The sequence below is a fragment of the Kryptolebias marmoratus genome, linkage group LG23, assembly GCF_001649575.2.
Source record: "Kryptolebias marmoratus isolate JLee-2015 linkage group LG23, ASM164957v2, whole genome shotgun sequence".
NCBI classification, from domain to species: Eukaryota; Metazoa; Chordata; class Actinopteri; order Cyprinodontiformes; family Rivulidae; genus Kryptolebias; species Kryptolebias marmoratus.
In genome coordinates this window covers 15,318,992-15,339,909 of record NC_051452.1, presented here as the reverse complement: position 1 = coordinate 15,339,909, position 20,918 = coordinate 15,318,992, and the positions used below count along the sequence as shown (strand labels likewise).

Below are 20,918 nucleotides of genomic sequence, written 5' to 3'. Positions count from 1 at the left end.
ATCCTCACAGGTCAGATTTAGGTGGTTTAAACACACAAGCAAAACATTTCCTCTCATATTGTTCAGCTACAAGGGCTGGACCGAAAATTGATTATATATAAAAAAAAATTAGCCAATGTCACTACTGAAACAAACAAAAGAATAATTGAACAAATTTTGTCCCTTTTGAAGCAAAATATAAACAAACAAGTGGTTGAAGACAGTGATCAGCAACTGCTGGTCTGGGGGCAAATTTCGGCCAAGAAGGGGCCCACTTCCGGTCAATGGGAGGGGTGGGGTGCTTATAACTACCATAGACCATACATATCTAGAGCACTAGCAGAAACCCAGAAGCTGAAGCGGGTCCAGCTTCCCTGCAGGCTGGTTCCAGGAAGCGTTTTAAGTCCTGCCCCCTTTACGTAAACTAACGGAAAATTAAAATTTAGTCTCAGATCATTTTTTTTCAGGCGTTGACACTTGTTGATTTACTTTGCCCTGTCTGTTCATATATATGATAATGTTACAACAATAATAATGTCCATGATGATGATGATGATAATATAACTATCACATTTAGTATATTTTGTAATGTTTTCATTTACCAATATTTGTAAGGGGTAAACAGAGTCCTCTTTAGTCCTCCTTTTATTGGCTTACTTACAATGAAATGTACACAAGCTAAAGCAGAACCTCAATCTCCAGCACACTAAGGCTGTGTCCCTTTGGTTCGTTGGTTCTTCCATCCATCCATCTTCTTCCACATATCCGGGGTCGGACACAGACTTCCCTCTCCCCAGCTACTTGGGCCAGCTCCTCCAGGGGAATCCCAAGGCATTCCCAGGCAGCTGAGAAACATAGTCCCTCCAGCATGTCCTGGGTCTTCCTCTGGGCCTCCTCCCGGTGGGACGTACCCGGAACACCTCACCAGGGAGGCGTCCAGGAGGCATCCTAACCAGATGCCCGAGCCACCTCAACTGGCTCCTCTCGACGCGGAGAAGCAGCGGCTCTACTCTGAGTCCCTCCCGGACTACCGAGTTTCTCACCCTATCTCTAAGGGAGAGCCCAGACACCCTGACGAGAAGACTCATTTCAGCCGCTTGTATTCACGATCTCATTCTTTCGGTCACTACGCAAAGCTCGTGACCATAGATGAGGGTAGGAACGTAGGTCGACTGGTAAATCGAGAGCTTCGCCTTTTGACTCAGCTCTCTCTTCACCACGACAGATCGGTACAGCGCCTGCTTCACTGCAGACGCTGCACCAATCCGCCTATCGATCTCCCGCTCCATTTTTCCCTCATTCGTGAACAAGATCCTGAGATACTTAAACTCCTCCACTTGGGGCAGGACATCCTCCCCGACCCAGAGAAGACACTCTACCCTTTTCCGGCTCAAGACCATGGCCTCAGATTTGGAGGCACTGATCCTCATCCCAGCTGCTTCACACTCGGCTGCAAACCGCTCCAGCGAAAGCTGTAGATCACGGCCTGATGAAGCCAACAGGACCACATCATCTCCAAAAAGCAGAGACGCGATCCTAAGGTCACCAAAACGGATCCCCTCAACACCTTGGTTGCGCCTAGAAATTCTGTCCATAAACGTTATGAACAGAATCTGTGACAAAGGGCAACCTTAGCGGAGTCCAACTCTCCCCAGAAACGATCCCTCACGTAGGACCTGTCTGCCTTGGGTGACCCTACTAGAGGCATGAAGCCCCTGACAGCATAGCTCCTAGGATCATTGGGACACTCAAACAACTCCACGACAGTAAGGTGGCAGCCCAGGGAGGGGTCGTTGGTTCTTTGTACAATCAAATACAGATAAAATGTTATTCTGTATTTTAATACTAGATTGCTCCTTGTGGTGCTTGATTTTGTGAGGTGAGGTTAAAATTAAGCCACATTGGTCTGGACCTTTTACTGTGAATCAGATGAATTTTGATTCACTGTTGCAACTAGATGTAATCCTGAAACTAAATCAGTTCACAGCTGCTCTAACCATCCAGCTGTGTTTTATTTTAGCCTTAGCATTTGTTTTTTAAATTTTACCTTCTGTTTGGCAAATCTTAGCTACTGTTTTGCCATTTTTAGCATTTTTTTTTGCTAATGTCAACTTTAGCATATGTTTTGCTGCTTTAAGGTTTAACATGTTCTGCTGCTTTTAGCTACTGGTTTCTTATTTTTAGCTTTAGCATACATATGCTTCTTTATTTAGCATGTTTTGTTGCTTTTATTTACTGTTTGGCTTATCTTGGGTTAGCACATTTTGTTCATTTTGGCTACTGTTTTACTGCTTTTAGCATTTGTTTAACTAAATTTAGGTACTGTTTTGATAATTATAACTTTAGCATGTCCTGCTGCTTTTAGCTACTGTTTTGCTCATTGTAGCTTTTGTATCTGTTTGATCAATTTTCAGCTACTGTTTTGCTGTTTTTAGCATGAGCATGTCCTGTTGCTTTTAGCTGCTGTTTTGCTGATTTTAGTTAGCATTTTGTTTATTTTAGCTACTGTTTTAGCGAATGTTCAACTCTTTTAAGTTAACTTTAAACTACTGTTCTGCTCATTTTAATCACTTTAACACAAGGTACCCCTCCTTGTCCTGTTTGTTTTAACTTTAACAACTCAGTGCTGGCTTCTTCAGCAAATTTCAGCAGTCATTCGGTGCTCAGCATCCTCGTTGCATTTTCCCAGTTTTTAGTGTTATTATACCGCCACCGTGTGGTCAAAGAGGGAAGAGCAAACTAAATGTCTAACTAACAGCTGTAATTACACTCATGTCCCAGCAGGTGGCGGTGTTACTCTGTGCTCATTCCTGTGTGTATGGTTCAGTCTGTGGTTTGCAGTTATGTAACCTTAAATAAAGTATTTTTGCTCTTCCCCATATATACAGCAACTGAGCTAATAGTTGTTAAGTGGTGTAATATAAGCTTACAGTGTTAATTAGCCAAGCAGAAATCAAACTTGTCTTGGTTTACAGTGTTGTACAGGATTACTCCGAGGACCGGAGGCGTGTCGGTCTGTGAGAGGGTCCTCCGCTGGTGGGACAGAGCTCACAAGGTCCGAGTCCTGTTTCTGTTTGACCCACACGGAAACCTGCCGTCCAGCTATGACTAGTTTTTAAAGTTCAACGAAGGAACAGCGTGAAGCCCCAGTGTAGCGTGGGTTTATACCAGCAGTCAGCCAGGGACACCGCTTTTGTCGGAGCCTGGGTGTCCGATGAGAGGCGGGCTTGAGCGATGGCTTCTGCTCCGCCTGAGCCGAGGAAGTTCACCCGGGGGCTGAACAAGCCGGGCACCGCTGCGGAGCTGAGGCAGAGCGTCTCCGAGGCTGTCCGGACGTCGGTGTTGATGGTAAGAGGAAGGAGGTCCCAACAAACTCCCACTTCATGGCTCATGTCAGACAGAAAAACAGTTACAGCGAGAAATTTAAACCAGTGTTTTTGATTAAATTACCTGCACCACCAATCTTTTTGCACGTTCCCCTGCTAATCACCTGATTTAGATGATTTGTTTACCTCCTTTTAGCATATCACCAAGATCTGCAGGAGCAGGGAAACGTCTGAATAATAAATGACCTAGCCTTGAAGGAATGCATAGCATCATCTTATGATGATAAATGATAGAGCTAAAGCCATTCAACTCAACTAGAATGACTGTTGAAGTGTGTGTTGTCAATTACTCTCAGCTACTACCACTCCAAATTTTAGCTTATCTGTAAAAGTGACTTGAGTTGTAGCCATTTTTGTGTTGGCTAAGGTCAATTAGCTGTGGCGGCCATCTTGAATTAGGTTGACTCCAAAAGTTAATCAGTTGTAGAGATACACCGAAGGATTAATTTCTGAGAGTTTCATTGAAATCTGTCCAGTGGTTCATGAGATATTTAGCTAACAGAGAAACAGGGTAACTGCAACAGTTAATGGTAACATTTTAAGCAGAGATGTCATGCAGTGTGTTGTGCTCAAAGTATGTGTTGGGTACAATGCTCAGCTACTACCACACCAAATCTTGACCCAATATCTGTAAACTGTCAGAATTACAGCCAAATTTGTGTTTTCTAAGATCAGTTAGCTGTGGCAGCCATCTTGAATTGCTCTGACTCCAATGGTTAATCAGTTGTAGATGTCCACCGAATGATTACTTTCTGGAAGTTTCATTAAAATCCTTCCAGTGGTTTATGAGATATTTTGCTAATAGATAGACAGGGTTGACTCCAAACGTTAATGCCAAGGTTTTAAGCAAAGATATACGGCAATGTGTTGTGCCTGACGTATGTGTTGGGGGTGGTGCTTAGCCACTACCACACCAAATTTGACCTTAGCATCTGTAGAATTGGCTGAGTCATGGTGATTTTTGTGTTTTCTAAGGTCAGCTGGCTGTGGCGGCCATCTTGCATTGAATAAACTTCCAAAGATCACCAGTTGTAGATGTACATCCAGTGATTACTTTCTGGAAGTTTCATTAAAATCTGTCCAGTCAGCCATGAGATATTTTGCTAAGAGTGCAAACAATTGAACGTGTGGGCAAAAAACCAACAAAAACCACACGAGCACTCCACCTTTGGTGCGTGTTCCCCATCTCTGACTCCTGTTACAACTCTCTCAAAGAGGTTGCCAGGTAACTGGAAATGTACACTGACCGTTCAAACTGGACAGCAGCACAAATGCGTCCTTGCTGATGTCACCTGACCCCTCCTGGGGGCACCTTGCAACCGGATAGGGTTCACATATTCAGTCCGTTTTCTGTTTGCTTGTTTTGCCAAAACGCTGGCGTGTCTCAGAACGTACTCGCTGATTTTGTTGTATTTAGTGGCATCAAAATGTAGTCAGTCCTTTCAGGGTAGGGGAGACCATTCAGTTCTGAGGTTTTATGTATCAGGACATGACATCATCACATGATACACTACACCGCTTCATTATTTATTCAACAAAACAACAATAAGAAATTGCTGTGGCACTACATGGAAAAAGTTCACCATTATTGGCTCTTTTTTTTTGGGTCATCAGCAGCGATCAAATGAATTGATTAACCGATTGTCATCAGGGTACAGTATACAGGTGTGTGATAACACGATGCCAGGGCGGAAAGCCATCAGCTGTCAGTCAATCTGTTGGAGTCAGGGGGATTTTTGTTAACATTCAGGTGGTCCTTTGTGTTTATTCTTTAGACTCTCCTCATTGGGTTATGTTAAGTTTCTGTGTTTTGGTTCATTTCTCCGTTTTTTCCCCTGCCTCTGCTCCTCTGCTCCTCCCCCTCACCTGTTCCCACTTGTTATCAGCCCTGGTGTTTTCTGCGGGTTGGTTAGCTCCCTTTCTGTGTTCCTCCTTGGGGTGGGTGCATTAGTCTTGTTAGTCTTAGGCTGTATTCACACCTGATAGTCCGGTAGACTCTGTTCAATTGGGGACCAAAATGTCAACATTTGTTCCATTTTCAGCTGCTACGGTTCTCATTCACATTGGTTCTCATTCCCCCCTCGCCTGTGGTGACGCTGCACCAAGAACTACTGAAGGAAACAACACAAAAACCTCTAAAGAAGACCCTGAGCGCAACTTCCTTCTTCTGGAAAAGTAAACATAAATGAAGTGGTGTCAAGTTTTAGCGGTTTTAGGGTTTTTGTTTTGTGTCCACGTCTAACCATGAGCCGTTTCTCTTCCTAGTGGTAGAAACACACGTTTGTTTTGGTTGTATTTACCCAGAAGGCCCTGTGCTGTAGTCCACTTCCTGCTTTTGGAGTGGTCTCCGGTCCGCTTGAATTCACATATGCATTCGAACTGCGCCGGAGTTCACTTCAACTGAGCTGAGACCTAGGTTTCTAGGCGGACCAGAGTTTGATTCTTTTTGGTTCGCATCAGAGTTCGATTGTGCATTCACATCTCCCCAAACGAACTGGACTTTGTAGGCAAATGATCTAGAGTTGGATTAAAGCGGACTAAACAGGGCTGGTGTGAATGCACCTTTAGTCTCGGAAGTTTTGTTGCCCTCGTGTTGATTTGAAGCCAGTTTGGTAATAAGGAAGTTTTTGCCTGAGCTCAGCAGTGTCCAATAAACTCTAATGACTCGAAATCTTGACTGTTGGAATTTCAAAATTGTGAGAAAACTGGCAAAGTTTACGATGTAGTCTCAGGGTGTGTGAGACCAAATGACCAGCAAGCCCTGCTTTGAACGTATTTCTGAAATCACGGTGTACTTCAGTGTCCTTGGCTTGTAAAGCTGCATTCTTGGCCGTGCACATCATTTTGTTGCCTAGCTCCGCCCACATCATACCCACCTTGGCAGCTGCCACATTTATGGTTTGAAGGGATAGTCCAGTCATCTTCACTGTAGAAAGGGATTTTTAAGGGTTAAATATTACCTGTGAAGATTATTTAAAGCCATTATACCTGTCAAAATATGCACTTGTCAATGTTTTATTTGTATTTTTATTTTTCTAACACTATTTCTACACCATTAAACTAATCAGAGTTTTTGTAAAATGTGTGTAAGAAAACAGCAAATATTCCTCACCTTTGTTTAGAACTTGGTAATCATTAGTTTGGAATATCTCACCACAGTTTATTTGTATATAAATTTGCTTTAATGCTCTCCCACACTGGATTTCCTCCTCCAAAATGACTCTACTTCTGTTGATTGTCATCCTCACAGATTGTAGTCATCGTTTCTTTTCAGAAGAAGAGAGAATAAAGCTGGATAAATACTCCACAATTTATACTTTTGCTTTTCAAGGCCAGTGTTCTCCCCTTTGACTCTGTTTCCATCTGGGTATTATTTTACTGACTCAGTATCCAGTATGTGCTGAGACTGTCCAAAGTGACTTAACATAACATGAATGAATATTTTTTGCATCCTTTTCTCTCTTTATGTGTTTTTTTGTTTTGTTTTTGTTTTTGTTTTTTCTGTTTTCTTTTTATTTAGTTGCCTCTCTTTATGGTTCTTTTTTGTCTTTTAATACTGCCTTGCATATCTTTTATGCCTTTCTATTCTTCTTCTGCATTCTTTAGTATTTTTTTCTTTCTGTCCTTTTTCTTTTTTATGTCTCCTTATTCGCTCTTTTTGTTTTTTTAGTCTTCTTATATGTTAGTTTTGCATTTTAATTTGTCTTTTTATTTGTTCTTTTTCTGTCTCCTTCTGCTTTTTCCATTTTTCTGTTTCCTATGTTTCTTTTTCTTTATGATTTCAGCTTTTATTCAGCCCACTTTCATCTTACTCATCTAATCGCAGTCAGCATTCATTTCTCTAGTTTCCATGTTCTCATATAATCTGAAATTTCATGCTTATTTATTTTGTATAAATAAGCATGAGATGAGCTGACTGTTTCTTCTTCACAAACTGTCTTCTTACCATCTGACTCAGGAGGTCACTGCACTCTACCTGAGATGTCTGAAAGTGCTCCAAACAATAATTCATTTGTGATAAAATATTAAGCCAAGTGGGAATAAAAGTCAATAATCCAGCAGTAATTATAAAGGAAAAATACAAGAGCAACAGCAACAAAAAAGGGCTTTTCTATTTTATTCCCTTTTTATGATTTATTCACATTATTCTTCATATGATTTCCATCTTAAATCCTCTTTTCTTCTTCTACGTTTTTCACAATTTTATGTTTTATTCTTTACATAGTTTACCTTGCCTTTTTTGGTGGGAGCAAGCCACTTATATTTGACTTGAGTTTGTAGGTCATTATTTATTCATTTATTTAAGAAACATTTTCTGAGTAAATACGAGGTGAGAGATAGGTAAGATATAATTTAGTTGCAGGTATATGTTGCAAATTTGTTGGAATTTATTCAGAAATTGAGTTAAAATTTAATGTGATAGTAGCTGAGAGTAATCCCCATCGCATACGTAAAGTTATGACAGATCAGAGCTCTTATTCTCAAACTGTGGATGTATTTCTTCAATGAATGCTTGTCTAAGCTTTTTTGGTTTGATGACGATAAACAAAGCCTTGAAGGATGTAATGTTTTTATATCCTGATCTGGATTCACTCGGGATTTAAACCTTTTAGTGCTCTGATGTAACTGCACAGCTAGATCTGACAAATTTGGAGGAATTAGCATATAAAGTTTTTAATAATTTGTGCAGCTTTTAGTGTTTTAAGAAACTATTTTGCAGGTTTATAATGGATCAAAATGTTTAAGTTTGGGCCCCATTTTGAACAGTTTTTAACTGCTTTGGTTCTCTCTATGGTTGTAATGGTTTAATTACCCATGGAACTCATATTGTGATGTGGCTAATGCTAATGGGGATCTTTGTGCTCAACAAGTACAGTTTTGTTAAGAAAACAACAACAACAAAAAAGCTAGAGAAATTACATTTACTGTGACAATGCAGTTCTGAATGGCTTTTGTAAAATTTGCTAAAGAAATAGAACTGGGTCATTAAAAACTAAAAGAAACAAAATGATAGCAAAAAATAGCATAAAGTTAATTATAAGCTAAAACTAACAAAAAAGCTAGCTCAAAGTAACAGAAGGCTAGCAAAAAAATTAAGTAGCGGAACGATAGTTAAAAGCTAAAGATAATAAAAATGTAGCTAAAAGTTTCAAAAGGCTAGCTAAAAGCTAAAAGGCTAACTAAAAGCTAAAGTAGCAAAAGAGTAGCTAAACGTAGCAAAATGCTAGCTTGAAGCAAAAAGGAGTTAAAGGTTAACTAAAAGTAGAGAAACAGTAGCCAAAACCTAAAAGTAGCACAAGAAGACAAAAGCAGAGGAAGTATGTCAAAGTAGATTTCAAGGTGAACAACATTTCTGAAAGAACTGAAGAGATCTTAGATCTATGGGGGAAATATTTGTAAATGAAGTTAAATATTCTGAAAAGTGTAAAAGTTACAAACAGCTAAATTTATAGGACCCATCCCCTGGATGAGCTGAATGTTTTGATATATGTACGGTTAAAAAAGCACAAAGTATGCAGTCATAATTCCAGTTCATTGCAAAAACTGGAAAACAGTAGTGACTCTGACTCAGCATTCCCACTGTTGCTTATTGGGCTAATGGCTGATGTCAGTGAAGTGTTTATCTGCCACAGTTGTTTGTTTAAGCCCAAATGCTACAGAATGAAAACACAAGTTATTTTGTCACTGACTCGTTGCTGCTAAATATTAAACACGCTCCTCTTTTTGGTAAAACGGTTTGTTATTGAGTCGTCTTCTTCATCTCTGCACCTAATTATGTGGCAGCAGCTTATTAATCCTGACTCCCAGCATGTGGAGTGCCATAATGGATACAGATCAGGTTGCATTTAATAATGCATGAGATGATGTTGGGTGTCCTTGCTATTTTTAAACCTGCCCCCTTTCTCCTCTGCATCTTGGTGTCACGTCGAGCACACCAGGGGCCATTAATTATAGATACCTGCATGTGCAATAAATCATCTAACCCCAAGGGAGGGGCAATTATTGGCTCTGGACTGCTGGATATATGCGATAGGTGGTGCAGGCGTGTCTGCGTAGTAAACAAAGTGGAGGCCAAGCCATAAAGGCGGCTCCTACGGTGATGAAAATTACTTTCAGGTGTGAGAAATTTTATCCCTCACTCTGTCCTTTCAGCCATTTAAAAATATTTAGAATATAATATTGCTGAACACATTAAACTAAAACACAAGCAAGTTAAAGACCCAGCATCACTCACCGTCTTTCAAGTGAGAGTTTTAAACTGAGACTATGTTGTGCTGAGAAAGAAGGAATGTTGGAGCTTTCCTTTAGCTGTGCTGTCTCCAACTCTCCCTCTTAGTATTTTGAAACTATTTTCTGCCGTGTCCTCGCACTGAAGTAAACAGCTGTGTCCAGACTGGTGTTTACGGTGTGTGTCTGGATGACCATTCAGCAGCGGTGAAACAAAGAAGTCACACTATCATGGCTTGGAGCCACTTTGGACCGAACAGTACCATCATCCTTCATCACAAACTGAGGGATCAGGAAGAACAAGATTAGCTTCAAGCTCGTCTTTTATTGTTTTTAGCTTTTAGCCAGCCTCCTGCTACTTATGACTTTTAGCTAGCATTTTGCTACTTTTAGTTTTTAGCTAGTCTTTTATTATTTTTGGTATTTACCCAGCCTTTTGTTATTTTTGACTTTTAGCTAGCCTTTGGCAACTTTTAGCTAGCATTTGCTACTTTTGACTTCTAGTTAGCCTTTTGTTTATATTGGCCTTTAGATAGCATTTTGCAACTTTTAGCTTTTAGCTGGCCTTTTGCTACTTTTGACTTGTAGCTAGTCCTTTGCTACTTTTTAGCTTTTTAGATAGACTTTGGCTACTTTTAGGTTGCCTTTTTGCTTCATTTGGCTTATAGCTTGTCTTTTGTTACTTTTGACCTTTAGCTAGTCTTTGGGTACTTTTAGCTAGCATTTGCTACTTTTGATTTCTAGCTAGCCTTTTGTTGCTATTGGCCTTTAGCTAGCATTTTGCTACTTTTAGCTTTTTGCAACTTTTGACTTATAGCTAGCCCTTTGTTATTTTTAGATACGCTTTGGCTACTTTTAGGTAGCCTTTTTGCTTAATTTGGCTTTAAGCTAGTCTTTTTGCTTAATTTAGTTTTTAGCTTGTCTTTTGTTACTTTTGGCTTTTAGCTAGTGTTTGGGTACTTTTAGCTAGCATTTTGCTGCTTTTGACTTTTAGCTAGCCTTTTGCTGCTTGTAGCTGGCCTTTTGCTACTTTTAACTTTTGAGCTAGAGTTTGGCAACTTTTACGTAGCCTTTTGTTACTTTTTGCCTTTAGGTAGCCTTTTTGCTTCCTTTAGCTTTTAGCTTGTCTTTTGTTACTTTTAGCTAGCATTTGGCTTCTTTTAGTTTTTAGCCAATGTTTTGGTTTGTTGGCTGTTTTGCTAGTGTTCTGTTTCTTTCACAGGAAGTAAAGTTTCTTTAGTTTTCGTACCACGGAAGATACAGTAGACAGGACTGATTAAGTTTTTAACAAACTGGTTGAAAAAAACAACTTCAGGGTTTTAACATCACTGTCATCACCAAATCATTAGAAGCACAACAGAACTTGGGCAGTGACCATGAAAATTTGCTCTGACCCAGTTGACATGATTTCCCATCCCAGTGTGTGAGGCAGGGGTAAAAATAGCCCTTTAATGACAAACTGTCCCCGGGGTTGGCTGGGAGTCATTCCACGTGGAAGGTGGTGCTGGAATCTGTAGAAATGGAGCTCCTCCACAGATAGACCTACTGAGAATGAGATGAAAACAAAGCAGCCACAGGGGCTGTTGAATCTTGCCAGAGCTGTGTCTGGACAAAGTCTTTCTATCAAGTATGGAGCACAAGAACGATGCCTTTACCTGCAGGCCTTTCATGAGACTCCTGGATATCCACACCACGTGTGGGTGACCCAGATTCTGCTCTAAAACACTCATTATTGTTGCCCTGAATTTAAATCCCTGGAAATTTGGCAAATGGGAATAAAAGCCTGAAAGCAAAATGAGAACACAGCTTTTTACAGTTTTAGTTTAATTTAGGATTATCACCCTCCAGCTAAAGGCAACTACAATATTTTTTGCCTGTCTGTTAGCAAAATATCTCATGAACCACTGAAGAGATTAAAATAAAACTCTCAGAAAGTAATCATTAGATATTTATCTGTGACTGATTAAATTTAGGAGTCAAACTGATTCAACATGGCTGCTACAGCTAATCAACATTAGGAAACACAAAAATCCACCTAACTTAATCAAATTTACAGATAATGAGGTTAAGTTTAGTGTGTTAGTAGCTGCAATTCAACCCCAACACATACTCCAAGTACTAAGTATTCGGGCAAGATTTTGCTTAAAACTTTAAACCTAAAATTAACTGTTGGAGCCTGCTTTATCTGTTTGCTAGCAAAATATCTCATGAATCACTGGATGGATTTTAATGAAACCTTCAGAAAGTAATCATTCAATGCTTATCTTCAACTGATTAACTTTTGGAGTAAACCTGAATCAAGATGGCTGCCACAGCTATTCGATCTTAGAAAACACAAACATGCCTGTAACTTAGTCAGTTTTACAAATATCGAGATAAAGTTGGGGGTGGTATTAGCTGAGAGTCATCTCATTTACTATCACACCATAGTGTAATGCAGATACATTTGCGAAAAATATGTTTTATTAACTATTAGGAGTCAACTCTGTCTGTCTGTTAGTAAAATATCCCATGAATCACTGGATGAATTTTCATGAAACGTCTAGAAAGCAATCATTGGATGCACATCTGCAGCTGATTACCTTTTGGAGTCAGTTCATGTCAAGATGGCCGCCACAGCTAGCTGACATGAGCCAACAAAGGAATGGCTATAACAAAGTTAGTTTTACAGATACAGAGCTAAAACGTAGTGTGGTAGTAGCTGAGAGTGTGCTTAAGTCATTACTTTTTGTGCCTTCTGGCTCAATGTGTTTCGAGGCAAAGCTTATATGCAGCAATTACTCGTAGTTTTCTGCTAAGGCTTGCAGTTCAGCTGGCAGCGTTTCTGCTTGTTTTTGTTCCTGCGGCTGTAGAGGGAAGCTTTTTTCCCCCCTCCACGAATGTGTTAGAGACAAAAAAAAAAAAATGATGTAAGGAGCATCGTCTGACTTTTTTTCCAGTGAGTCATCAGATTTCAGGGTGGTTGCAGCGTTTTAAACAGACTGTTGGAGGCAGCAGCGATGCACGTCATCCATCTTGGCAGCTCTTAAAGTCCTGCAGAGACATAATCCTCTATAAGAATCTAGGCACGTAAAGGCAGAGAGTTGTACTTTATTAAATGAGTGGAGAAGAAGTAATTGTGTGCTGTAGTTTGTAGTTGTACTAAAACATTATGACTTCTTACACTCTTAGACTCCGGATTATAAGGCACTCTGAGAAAATTGAAGGCTTTTAAGTGCGCCTTATAGTCCAGAAAATATGGGACATTTTTGTATGAAAACCATGCTTCCTGTGCACGACTTTTATTCTTGTGCCATTCCTGCTACGTGCTGGTATTTTTTAGCCAGGACACCAGCTGTTTAGGCTCAGAAATGCACATCTGATTCGCTGTCATTAAAAAACGAAAACAGGCACCTGTTTGGCTAGCCTCTAGCCTAGCCTGAACGAAGACTTTTGCTTCATTCTCCACACTCTGTGACTGATAAGGTACTACCTGTTGGTAACTATGTGACAGAACATCAATTCAAAGTTGAGTGGACTGTCCCTTTAGCGTAACGTCGCTGCTGCTGCTTCAGTGAGCCCAAAAGGCCTGCAGTGAATAAAACACACTGAGAGAAGAACTCCAGCAGTTTTTTACATTAAGATTCTTTTCCTCTGTGGTTTTGAAGAAGGCGGCCAAAAGGTCGGATGATGTATTCAGGGCAATTTCAGTTCAGGCTGACAAATGTGGGCTTTTACTGTAACAGAACTCGGAAACCTGAACTCCAACTCACAGCTCGAGGCAGGCAGGTTCTTTCCCCACTTGGGCATTTTATTCAAGAAATGATCTTTAAACTCTCACTGGATTACTGACAGTCTAATGAACCACCAGACAGGTTTCAGGGAATAATTGTCGGATTTGCCCCTAATTAGCTTTTGAACTGGGTCCAATTGAAGATGGCTGCCACAGCTAACTGACCTTATCTAACACTAAAATGGCTTTAACTTTGTCACTTTTTACAGATTCTGAGCTAGAATTTGGTGTGGTAGTAGCTGAGACTCATTCCCAACACACTACAGATTGCTTAAAACTTTGCTGTAGAGTTAACCCTGTTTGTCTGTCAACTGGATGTCTCATGAATGCCATGACTGGATGAGTTTTCATAAAATCCATAATGTATTTTGTGAAATTGTGCTTAACATTTTGTTGTCGAAAATTAAAACTCCCTGATAAGACCCTGATGGTTTCTAAGAAGTCCTCATTAGTTGAAACAGGACTGTCCTGTATAGTACATATCTGTTCACAGTTCAATGTTAGCTCATGCTGCCCTCTAAGTGATACGACCTTCCAGTTATGAACAGACTGCTGGTGTTGTTATGTCTTACTGATAAGTTTGGTTCAAATGACAACTCTGACAATCTGAGGTCAGACTGATTCTACAGCTTGGATCTGTCTCATCCCTGGGATGTTCTGCTTGATGTTTCTTTTGGAATGAATTGTTAAAAAAATCAGGTGGTGGGTGATATACATTTCTTCAAAGAATCCTAGGTTTTTAATTGTATTAATAAAAAAGGGTTATTCTTCCATTTCTGTCATAACTGAGCATAGTGTGCTAATGCTTTTTGTAGCAGCACATTGCAAATCAGAGCTGAAGTATGTCAAATGAAACTCGAAAAAAAATGCAAAAACAGTCCAGCACAATGGGACTTTGATCCACTGCTCATAGACTCGCATCAGAACTGGCTAACATTAAGCTTCAGGATCAGCCTTTCCAAAGCACCGACCTCAGTCAGATGGAAATTTTGTGAACTACGCTTGAAAGCTGGGTCTGTGTCAGGAAACCAACCAGTTAAAAAGAACTCTACCAATTTTGCCAGGAAGAGTTGTCTAATATCAGGCCGAATTCTACCAGGAGCTTGTTGACAGATAGAAAAATTATGTGGTCCAGGGATGTTTAACCACATATTTAGAGTGGGTGTGTGGACATTTGACCCTGTGTGGTTTAAAGAAACTCCACAACAAATTCAACCTTGTGCACCCAATTCTTGTTTTTAAAAATAATTCAAATTGTATATTGTATAATCATTCCACTCTTCAAAAAGGTTACTTCAAATAAAACATTAAAGCCCAAATTGTTCTGACAATCATGGCCATGATGGGTACGTGTAAACTTTTGACCACAACTTTAGATGTGAACAATGGCTATCTTCAAAAACTTAAGAAGCCATTTTTGATATATTCCTTCTTTGCCCCCAGTTTATTTCACTATTAAATTGGGTAAAAATTATTTCCGATAATGATCATTTAAAAGTCTGTCTTTTTTGCTTCCAAAACTGACAACTATTTTTATTTCTTGCTTTTCAAATAAGAATTGGTCGGCCCATTCATCAGACTATTTGTACGCAAAACCTCACTTTTAAGTTTTTATTTATGAAAACTTACCACAGTAAGTAAGGAAATTTTTGTTAGATTATTTCATTGTTGTAAAAATACTCCTTGGCAATTAATCTTCTATTGTTGGAAAACCTGCTTGTTTATTAAATGGTGTCACATTTGTTAGGAAAATCCCTTGTAGGTTGAGCAGCAGAGTTTAGTATGTGAGATGCACCCATGAAAAACTTGTCAAATCTTCTCTGCCAAACAGCTTCTTCTGCTGTTGACTCTTGTTTTGAGCTTCTGGTACCACATGTGCTGACCATCAGGTGCACCTGAAGGCCAGCACCTGTGAACATGGCTCCTGCTACACCACTCATCTGGTGTCTGCTCCAAGCATGTCATGTTTGACTGATCTGGATCAGGCCCGTACCATAGGCCAACTTCAAGCTGGTGTTCTCCAAAACCAAGCTGTAGCATTATTTGGAGTAAACCTGAGTACAGTCTCTGATTAGAAGGTCATGTTCCTTATAACAGGGGGGGGGGACAGAGACAGGTGTGAAGTGGACATTCCACAAGATGAGACTCCCTGTCTGACACCAGACTCTGTCCTCCAAGATGACATCACTCACCCCCACATTGCGAGGTTTATAAGAGACTACCTCCAGATATTTGGGTGTAGAGAGGATGGAATGACCTGCCTGCAGTCCTGACCTGAACCTCATTGAACACCTGTAGGATCAGCTGTTTGTCCCAGAGTGACCAACACAACCACACTGGCTGAGTGATGACAAATACTGGTTGAAGAACAGGATACCATCCCACAGCAGGATGGGACCAAGCTGGTGAGCAGCATGAGGAGGAGGAGCCAGGCTGTTGTGGCTGTGTATGGTTCTTCCACATGCTACTAAGGTGCCTGTTAGTTAAATAATAAAATAAAATAAAATAAAATTTGTTAAATTGTCAATAAGTTTTGTTTCTTTAGACTTCAATCATCCTGGCCAACACACACCAAACAAGAGTCAAGCACAGAAGAAGCTGTTTGGCAGTTTTGATAAGTTTTTCATGTGTGCAGTCCACAAGCTCAGCTCTGCTGCTCAAACCATAAATATGTTTTTGTAACAGATGTGGCACAATTTAAGGGGAAATAACCAGGCATTCCAACTATATAAGAGTTATTGCCAAGAAGTATTGTTTGAACAAAGAAATAATCAACCAAACACAAATTTCCTAACTTTTTCTGCTGTATTTATATTTTTTGTATTTTGATTTTAACTTTCTGTTCCTCTTCATGTCCTGGTTGTTACCCGTTTAGTGGCATCATCCACCTTAAAACGGGCAAGTGTGTCATCATCTGATGAAATATTTACATCAGTCATCAAAGAAAAGCTGAAGAATATCCTGAGGGTTTTTCTGAATATTTAGTCTCACACAAACAAGCTTGTAGGCTCTTTCAGCTGCCATCTTCGTTCCTGTAGAGTTGATCTAAAGATATGGAGATGCCAATCACATGAGGTTTGTCCTCGTTGTCTCATGACGCACTACAAGCACGATGGATCTGTGTGCCTGGCAACGCAGCGAGAATAAGTGAAATTAGTCCTCATTTTGCCCTGGAGAATATTTGAATGACATCAGAGAGACGACTTCAATGCATGCAATTTTATTGTCAGTGGGAGAAAGAGGGAGGTGGAAAAGAGGCAGGGAGAAAGAGTAAAACATTGTCTGCCGCAGCTGATTTCTGTGTGGCCGTCTTTGTGTCTGTTCAGAAAGCGTGCAGAGTCAGAGAAATGACGAAGCTCTAAGTGCGAGACGAGGGAGGGGGAGAGAGAGAGGGAGGAGATGAGAAATGAAAGTGGAAGGCAGGAGTGAAAGATGTAGAGGAAGGCAGCCAAAGGAAAAAGATGGTAAGGCGGGTGGGGTGGAGAGCGCAGCCGAGCATCTGCATCACCCCCAGCAGAAGGAGGGAGGAAGGAAGAGGAATGTGAGGAGCTAACGCCCCGCTCCAGTTAAATGAGCAGCTCAGTTTCTGCTCATCTCTCCATCCCTGCTGAGCAGCAGCACCTCCCCCCCAGCTCTTGAGCTTGGATCTGCTTCTTACCATTGGCGCACCTGTTGGAGGACCTCGTCTCGATATGTGACGGAGATAAACTTAGGAAGCTAAAGTTGGGGCTTCTTTCTTGGGCCGGATGCGAAGTTGAGTTTTATTTTAAAGTGGCATTATGGGATGCACCACCAGCGTGGTTCTTCTGGAGGGACTGCGTTCCATCCTTCAGAGGAACTGTAGCTATATAAAGGGCGCAGCGGAGCTGGGAGCTCTGGAGGAGGAAGAGGAAACACTGAGTTTTAGGGGCTCTCATCTGTGGATTCCAACCACTGCTTTGGTAAGCCCTGCTGTACATGCAGTTGTCAAATTTATACCACTTTACAGTGTTTTGTTATCAACCACCACCAAAAGGTGTTTTTGTGTCTGTTAGCAAAATATCTCACGAACCACTGAACAGATTGTAGTCAAACTTGCAGGAACTAATCGCTAGATGTACATTTACAACTGAATAACTTTTGGAGTCACCCCAATTCAAAATGGCAGCCATAGCTAACCACCTTTAAAAAAACTAAAAATGGCTACAACTCAGTCAATTTTACAGTTATAGACCTAAAATTTAGCTTGGAAGTAGCTGAAACAAATCTTAAACATATTCTAAGAGCTAACAGACAGAGCTTTGTTTAAAACTTTGCTATTATTTATTCTAAGTCAATCTGTTAGCAAAGTATCTTGTGAACCACTGGATGTATTTTAATGAAACTTTCACGAAATATCCATTAAATGTACATCTACAACTGATTAACTTTTAAAGTCACCTCTGTTCAAGATGGCCACAACAGCTAACTGATGTTAGAAAACACAAAAATGTCTGTAATTCAGTGGATTTGCATTTATTGTGCTAAACTTTGGTGCGATTGTAGGTGAGAATAATTCAGAGCACACACACTGTGCTTTACCGTTTATGATACTGCATGAGATTGTGTATAACGTTATTTTCAAGGTTTGACCAAAGTGGCTACAACTCGCGACAGGTAGCTGGTGATATGCATTCCTTCTCGGAATACTACGCCTTTCTTTGTTGTTGTTGTTAAATTGAATTTCAATCAGTATGTTTACAGCACAAAAATGCCATGAAAATTGCCTTATCATTGACGAAAAGCCTCTTCAATGTGTTTTGTATGGTGTAATTAGCTTCTTAAAAGCTGACTTCAAAATACCACTGAAACATCTGGCACTGCAATTCAACAGGTCTCTATTGAGATTGACTACTCATGTCTCAATATGATTACCTGTATAACAAGAGGTGAAATAGCAATAAAATAACTCTACTACTTACCTCTAATGAACATGTAAAGTCTTGAAATATAGTGACCTTAATAATATAATGGTCTTTTTAAAAAAATAGGTTTAATTCTGAGCTTGTTACATGTACCAGGTCACTAAACAAATTTGCTCTCAAGTCTCTGTTTGGACTGATAAAATATAATTAAAGAAATTAGCATTCTGTGAATAATTACATAGCACCCACTGCCTTGCATGCCAGTTTTAAATGAAGATGTTATGTTGTTTGTTAGCGCTCAGACCATGTGTTGGGGATGACTCTCAGCTACTAGGAGACCAAATTTTAGCTCAATAGCTGTAAAATCGACTGAGTTATGACTACTTGATTAGCCGTGGTGGCTATTTTGAATTGGGTGTAATCCAGAAGTCAACCAGTTGTATGTGTCCATTCAGTGAGGACTTCCTAAGAGTATCTGCTACATTGGGTTACTTTTCTTTTTAGGTTTGGTCCATTAGCCATCAGGCCGATCTGTGTAGAGTGAACAGCCTTTTATTAGATTATCAGTAGTGAGTAGCTTTAAAAATAGCTTGTAGAATTTGAGAACATTAGCGATGAACTAACATACCAGATGCAGTGCTTTAATACCATGCTCTACACTTCATTCAAGTAAAAGAGTTTTAGCTTAATTTTTTTTCTCAACATGAATAATTTTAAGACCAAGAGAACACAGAAATAATGTTATTTTGATTTTATATTTTTAGTTTTTTTCATAAAATGCCATACTTGTGATTATGTATTTCATGAGGAGGTTCTAAGTTTGGAGTAATGGGCAACTAATGATGCATTAGTAATATAGTACTCAATCAAGCTTGTAGTTTAAATTTAGATTGCTTCTGTTTCAAAGAGAATACATCAAACTTAAAGGGGTTGTCTGGTCATTTCTGTAGTGATGTTCTATCACATAGTGCCTTAACAGCCATTACAGCAGTTATAGATGAAGTGCTGAGAAAGAGGGAGCACGCTCTCAGCTTACCTCACCTCATGAATGAGCTGCACCACCCCCCTTCCCACGACTCACTGGATGTGCTGGATTCAGAAATAACATTTACCACCAGGAATAAAGCTTATAACAAAACAAGCCATGTTTAAAGCATGTGTGTGATTTAGAAAAACAACTTTCTTCATTGGTAACACACAAGAAAATTGTGTGCTGACCCGATGTATTTATTTTTTTTATTAATCCACCATATAGTAAGGCATTTTTTTGAGTGGGTACATCATTAAGCATGAAATTTACAAAACAAATAATAAAAATTGGGGATATAAAGCACATTTCATAGAGCCCTACAATATCATTAAAGTGCGTCATATAGCTGATTTTTTTATTTGTTTATTATTTTGTGCAGTAGCCTAAATTTGATTGGATACTTTGTCAATTAACAAGAAGGTATAAGGGAAATGTTAACCTTCAAGATCATAAAATGCTACCTTTCTAAATTTAAAGACTAATTGTTTTCAACCCTTGTAATTACTATATTGACCGAAAAGAATTTTTTTTTTTTTCCATCAATCTTATTATTATTTTTGTGTTTTTACAAATATGTCTGCCATAAAACATACAACCAATACAGTCAACAAGACCAACAAAACGCCCTCATAGGTACACACTTGCATTTCTTTTAAGCATACCGGAGATAATAGTCCACTGTTGAGGCTCCTTTGTTTAACATTGTGGCTCAACATAAGTCTTTACTTTAGCTGAGTTCTTCTTGAGACAAGTCCACGCCTTCAACAAACTCCAGGAATGGTCTCCAAATGGTTTCAAATAGTTCTCTTTTCCCTTTTTGGAGATACGTTATCCGTTCCAGAGGTAAAGTCTTCAGCATGTGTTCGATCCATTGTTTGATACCTGGACCTGTTGCTCTTTTCCAGAATAGTGCTATCAGTCTCTTAGCTTCTAGTAGACACAAATCTATCAACAGTTGTTCGCTTTTAGTAAACAATGAATTTTTTGGATATAGACCTAAAATGAGAAAAACCGGATCTAATTCTACATCTTTTGAGATTAGGTGTTCTACAGTTTCTTTTACTGCTTTCCAAAATCTTTTAATATTCCTACATTCCCAGATACAATGAAACAAGGTCCCTTTCTCCTCTAAACATTTTGTGCAAATGTCTGGTATATTAGAATTGTACCGATTTAATTTGACTGGTGTAATATATATTCGCATTAACCATTTGTACTGCAGTAACCTTAAGCGAGAGTTAACGGTTTGTTTCTGAGCCCTTATACAGATAGATTGCCAGTCTTCCCGTGACAAGTTTACTCCCAGGTCTGATTTCCAGGCTTCCAGTTTCAATACTGAGTTTTCTGAAGAATTAAGGACCAAAAAGTTGTAAAGTTCTGAAATTGCACCTTTACTTGTGCCGTTTTTGTCAGCAATTTTTTCTAGAGGGGACTTTGGTGGTTTGGTTAGTCCTTTGTTTTTTGACCCAATATAGCTCCTAAGTTGAAGGTATTTAAAGAAATACTTTCTATTTATATTAAATTTCTGTCTGAATTCTTCAAATGACATCATGTAAGTTGAATTTTTTTTATATAAAGCTTGAATTGTATCTGCTCCTTTGGTGGCCCATTGTTTAAATACTGGATCTGCTCTTCCTGGA

The 20,918-nt window shown here is 39.5% G+C and overlaps 1 protein-coding gene across 11 annotated transcripts in view; it reads left to right on the top strand.

Moving 5' to 3' along the window:
• The first annotated feature begins 2,917 nt into the window (after positions 1 to 2,917).
• Positions 2,918 to 20,918, top strand: part of dock9b (dedicator of cytokinesis 9b) — a 124,656-nt gene continuing 106,655 nt past the window's right edge. For 2 of the 11 annotated variants that reach the window (XM_017426822.3, XM_017426820.3), the window contains exon 1: positions 17,105 to 17,306. In XM_017426822.3, coding sequence (XP_017282311.1) covers positions 17,145 to 17,306 — 162 coding nt within the window. In that variant the 5' untranslated portion in view covers positions 17,105 to 17,144. Of the gene's footprint in view, positions 3,328 to 17,087; positions 17,307 to 20,918 lie in introns of those variants that run through there. The other 9 variants (XM_017426825.3, XM_017426834.3, XM_017426832.3 and 6 more) reach the window with 9 other exon arrangements.